This window comes from Guillardia theta (assembly GCF_000315625.1).
Source record: "Guillardia theta CCMP2712 unplaced genomic scaffold GUITHscaffold_279, whole genome shotgun sequence".
Taxonomy (NCBI): Eukaryota; class Cryptophyceae; order Pyrenomonadales; family Geminigeraceae; genus Guillardia; species Guillardia theta.
Window position 1 is genome coordinate 1 of NW_005434397.1, and position 5,250 is coordinate 5,250.

At 58.1% G+C, this 5,250-nt stretch overlaps 1 protein-coding gene across 1 annotated transcript; it reads left to right on the forward strand.

The window, feature by feature from the left end:
- Positions 1-51: 51 nt before the first annotated feature.
- Positions 52-3,975, forward strand: GUITHDRAFT_149101 (hypothetical protein; the record flags this gene model as incomplete). The annotated part of the gene is made up of 1 exon (XM_005818651.1): positions 52-3,975. One exon carries the CDS (start codon positions 52-54, stop codon positions 3,973-3,975), a length of 3,924 nt encoding a protein of 1,307 aa, XP_005818708.1.
- Between the last annotated feature and the right edge of the window lie 1,275 nt (positions 3,976-5,250).

Consider the following 5,250-nt stretch of genomic DNA (forward strand, 5'->3'; position numbering starts at 1 on the left):
TCGAGGGCCTTCAACGAGGAACTGCAGAACACAGGTCTATCCGCTGCGGACATGCAGACCCTCGCATCCAGCATCAACACCTACGAGCAGCAGTATATCGACACCTTCCAGATGACTCTCAACGACAGGCGCAACCTGCAGACGGTGTCGATCCTCGGTGGAAGGCTCGGGGAGGGCCTCCTAGCAGGGACGACGCTGGGGAGCAACGAGCACGCCGATGCCCTCCTCGACTACTGGCCAAGCCACTGGATCCACCCGACGGGTTACCATGTCACCACCGGCTGCCGGCACACGGAGACGGCATACAGGGCATTCGACACCTGGATGTCCGTCGATTACGACACTGCCACCGACGAGCGCTACCTTGTGCTCGACACGCGGAGACTGCAGAACGAGACGCTGCTTCGCAATTACTTTGGTGCCGCCTCCACCTGCAGCTCGGCATCCTACGGCATGCCCATGTGGGAGACCAACAACGTGAGGCTCCAAAGCCGATGGGCCAGCGGGCAGAGGATGGATCCCACACAGCCCATCAAGGCGGACACCGCCCCCTCTGGCACCTTTGTGCAGTCCACGGCTGCAACGAGCTGGAGCGATGTCCCAAGCAACGGCCGGCAGTCGGACCAATCCTTCCCATCGTCGGGCATGCTATACCGCTGGTGGCCAGGCATGCTCCCAGCGGTATCCTGGCCCCAGTCGAGCACCGACCTGCAGCGCTACCGCCTCCCCAATCACACGGCGGTGGGATGGAACGGGGACTGCGGCCAGACCGACTTCTTTACCTGCACCGCGGACGGGGACTGCGTCTCACTCTATGGGGAGGGTTTCAAGTGCCTGAGGGCATGGTCGGACGCGGAGGGGAAGGAGATGGACGGGGTGTGCGTAGTGCAGAATGCATTGGCAATGGAATGCTACCAGAACTATCACTGCGGTGCTTCCGGAAGGGTCTGCACCGGCATGGGAACCTGTGTGGATCCGCACGTCATGCTGCGGAACTACGCCCCGTGGCCCGTGGAGATGCATGTCAATTCGGAGGCATGCGGCACGGAGACCCTCGGTCATTCACCCTGGCAGAACTCGCAGGACTTCCTCTCCCGGCACGGGCTCTGCGGCTTCCGCTCCTGGTTCGAGTACGAGCAGCTGATCGCCCGCTCCGGGGTTGCGGGTGCTGCAACAGCGACACTGGCAAATATCCCCGATGACATCCAATGGCCCAGCACAGACCCATACCTCACCGACGCGCAGATACGGCTCGACATGTTCGACCGCGGGATCCTGAAGATGGAGCCTCACACCTGCGATATGGACTACCAGTTCCAGTTCCCATCCTGTGTCGGCAATCCATCCACCACCGTCGACGGCCTCGGGATCCCCTTGCCGGTGGAGGCACAGGGGGAGACTACCAGGACCTGGGTCTCGTCGGGTGACAACAAGTGGTCCCTGCAGCTCTGCAAGCTCGGCAGCCTGGAGAGGAAGAGGACGGGATTCCTGGCCCCTTACCAGGGGTACAACCGTGAGGACTCCTTTGGGAACATATCCCTCTCCCTCTCCATGTGCTCCGAACTGCAGATCTGCTTCTTGCAGGACTTCTATGTCATGGGATACAAGATGCAGGGCAGGCTGATCAACAGGCTCAACCTGCAGAACCTTGGCACGAGGAGGGATGCCTACACCCTGCAGGATGCACTGTATTGCGGCAGTGCCGGATATCTTGTGGATCTGTCAACCTCCTCCACAACCCTGACGGATGGGGTCCCATGCCGTATGGACCCATTGACCAACCCCATCGCGCGCATGCTATGCGAGGACTACGACGTCCTCAAGGCCTCCTGTCAGTTCAATCCTTCGTACATCAACGAGCAGGCAGTAGGCACCCTCTGCCGCTACTACAAATACAGCTATGCATTGGCAGACCGGAACAAGGTGGCAAGCGCGCTGAACGATATCCTGCTCCGTGGTTTCAAGCGAGGTTTCAACACCTGGGAGGAGTACCAGCAGCAAGCAGTGTGCATCGCGAATGTGTACAATACGATGTCGCTCTACGCGCAGTCCGAATCAACCAACGAGGCAACACAGTGGTATGCATACGAGTTCGAGCCCGGGGTGCCCACCTACTTCTACCCCTACATGACGCTGTACTTTTATGATGACGCCTCACAGATGGAGATCCCGATGAAATGGTGGGCGCAGTGCGTCATTCTAGACGGCGACGTGAACATCGACGGCATGATCGCCGGCAACATCGATCAAGTGCCCTGTGCGGGCTGGAAGAACTCACACACCGCGGGCTATCAACCATCGACGGTGAGGCAATTCCTGATGATGGCCAATGCGCTGTACTTGCAATCATCGAGGCGGGCGGTGGTGAACCAAGACCAGATTGCCCTCAGCATCTACGACACGCTGTACTCGAAGCTGCTCCAAGCGCAGGCCGACGTCACGGCAGCGATGGGCTATTCCTCGCACCCTGAGTACATCAACCTGACTTACGTGCAGCTGCGCAAGCTCCAGAGCCGTTACAACCACGATTGGGCGTACAACCAATACACCACCTCGAGCGATGTCATCTCCGACAGCACCAAGATCACCAACACGGACCCTGTCTATCAGGACGACGGCGGGCTCCCAGCCGACGACGGAATCCCAGCGCTGCTCACCCAGGTCCTGCACTTCATCCTCAGCGGTGACATCAACCTGGGATACGCCGCTGCCAACTCGGGGGTGAACCGCACGGCGAGGGCAAACCTGGCATTCCAGAGGGCGGATTTCGCGGCAGACTTCCTGTCTCGAGACAAGCAGTACTTCGATGCCACCAGCGGCATCCTGCAGTACAACTTCCCGAATATCTTCCGGCGATTCCTAGACTCGGAGCTCGACTCGATCCTGTCCTCCGTGCTGCGTGAAGATGAGCCGCTGGAGGATTTTACCTACGGAGACGTGCAATACAACGGTGCACTGTTTCGAAGGTATCAGAGCCTCATACGGGACAACACGCTGCAAACCACCGCATGCCTGTACAGCAACTTCCCCGGTTACGAGCCTGGGATCACCAAGAACCTGGATCAAGATCCCGAGGTTCGACTGTGTGACTCTGCGCAGAACTGCCGTTCCATCAATGTCTGCAATCCAACCCCATCCTACGACCAACGCACGGGGCAGTCCTGCGATTTGCTTCATGCTTCGCAGGATGACAGGTGCACCAACACGTACCTCAACGCCCCAGGGGTGAACGGTGGGAATAACATCTCCATGCAGACGCATTGCAAGCAGTTCCTCTTTGTGCGGGACATACAAAGCGCCGTCAACCCTTCGCTGGCCTCGGTGCAGTTCACAACCATTGATCTCGACGTCACCAACCCAGCTGGCGACATCTGCTTGCAACGTGGCACTTCCACATCGACTGGCCCCAGGTTGGACCGCACGGACCTGACAGGGAACCGGCAGGTGATTGGCGGGTATATGGATTCGACGACGTACTCGCGGGTGTACGTCAACGGCAGGCCGGGGGACGCGACGGTGATCTCACAGATGGTCTCCTCGGCGGACGGCTATATCGAGGTTGGGGGGCTGTTCGAGGGGTACATTCAGGAGATCCTCGTCTTTAACAAGAAGCTGAACAGCTCGCAGACGTCGTCTGTCAATCAGTACCTCTCGAAGAAGTGGTCCATCAGCCCGCGCGTGATGGACTCGGACTCGGACGGCACGATGGACTGGTGGGATGCGGAGAGCGGGGCGATCCCGTGCCATGCGTGCCCTCCCGGCCAGCGCCTCTCTTACGGCACCTGCGTGTCCTGCGTCGCTGGCAAGTATGGCCCTCACGGGGACTCCTGCGCGTGGTGTCCGATCTCTTCCAACATCGTCGGCGCCTCCTCGAAGGGCCAGTGCTCCTGCGGGCCTGGCTACTACCGCTACTCGGCGGACCGGTGCATGGAGTGCCCGGCGGGGTTCTACTGCCCGGCGATGTGCAGCGGGTGATTTTTAGGGTAGATTCGGGTGGTATTTGAGACTATATGTTTGATTGTTAATAAATTGTGAGAAATGTCGAGGTGGTGGCTGCTGCTGTTGCTTGCGAGATATGTCTCCCCTAGCATTATCGCATGGGACCAGACACATCAGTGCACGGCAAACACATACTTTTATTCCAATGATAACGGTGTGGAATATTCTGGGATCATGCCAAGATGGATGCGATGGTTGTTGGATGAAAACAACAATCGCATAACCAAATCCGCTTTTGGTGTGTATGGCAATGATCAGACCGTTGGCATGGCTGCGGTCTTTGATTCACAATCAGACGTATGTGCAGCGACAGGTGGAAATAGCGGTTGTTCCCGTGCCTGTTTATCGAATTATTATGGTGTAGTGCTGGATATGACTGTGTCGGCTCATGTTAATTTTGTTCGATTCTACAGCAATGCAGACTGTACCATTAGCAGTGCAGACAGCACAGGTTTTGAAGTGTATGTCAGTGACCAATACACTGCTGAATACGTTTCGGCATATTTATATGAAGCTGTAGCAAGTTATGCCCATTATTGTGGGCAAATTGGGGGGTATTCCAATGGATATTCAGATGTGAATTGTGATTGGACAGGGAGGTATGTTATGGTGATCAAACAGCGAACAAGCGACTATTCTGCCACTTGGTTTTCAGAGATCCACCCCTACGGATGCTGGGATTGTGCCGAGGGAAAGTATTCAGGAACGGGAGCCACTTTGTGTCTGTCCTGCAGTGCCGGTCAATACAGGAACAGGAGCGTATCGGTATGCACGGCCTGCCCTCCATTGAGCTACAACCCTGTCTCAGCAAGCTCCTGTCTGCACTGCCCGCCGGGCAAGTTCGCGAGCCCCACGGCCACTGGCCTGACAGCATGCACACAGTGCAACGCCGGGTATACCTCTGGGACGGCGGCATCGGTGTGCTCGGCATGCACGGCGGGCAAGTATAGCGCGTACGGGGACACGGTTTGCAGCACCTGCCCCGGTGGTAGCATCACCAACGCGGCCGCACAGGCAGCCTGTGTTGCTTGCCTCGTGGGAACCTATGCCACCTCGGGCAGCTCTGTATGCAGCGCCTGTGCCGCCGGGTACTACTCGGGTGCGAACCGGGCGTTTTGCACCGCCTGTGACATTGGGCAGACCTCCATCTCTCCGTTCTCGGCCTGCAGTGATTGTGTTCCGGGCAGCTTCAGCAGCAGCACGGCGAGCAGCATCTGCAGGGCTTGCAGCGTGGGGACGTTTACGAATGTG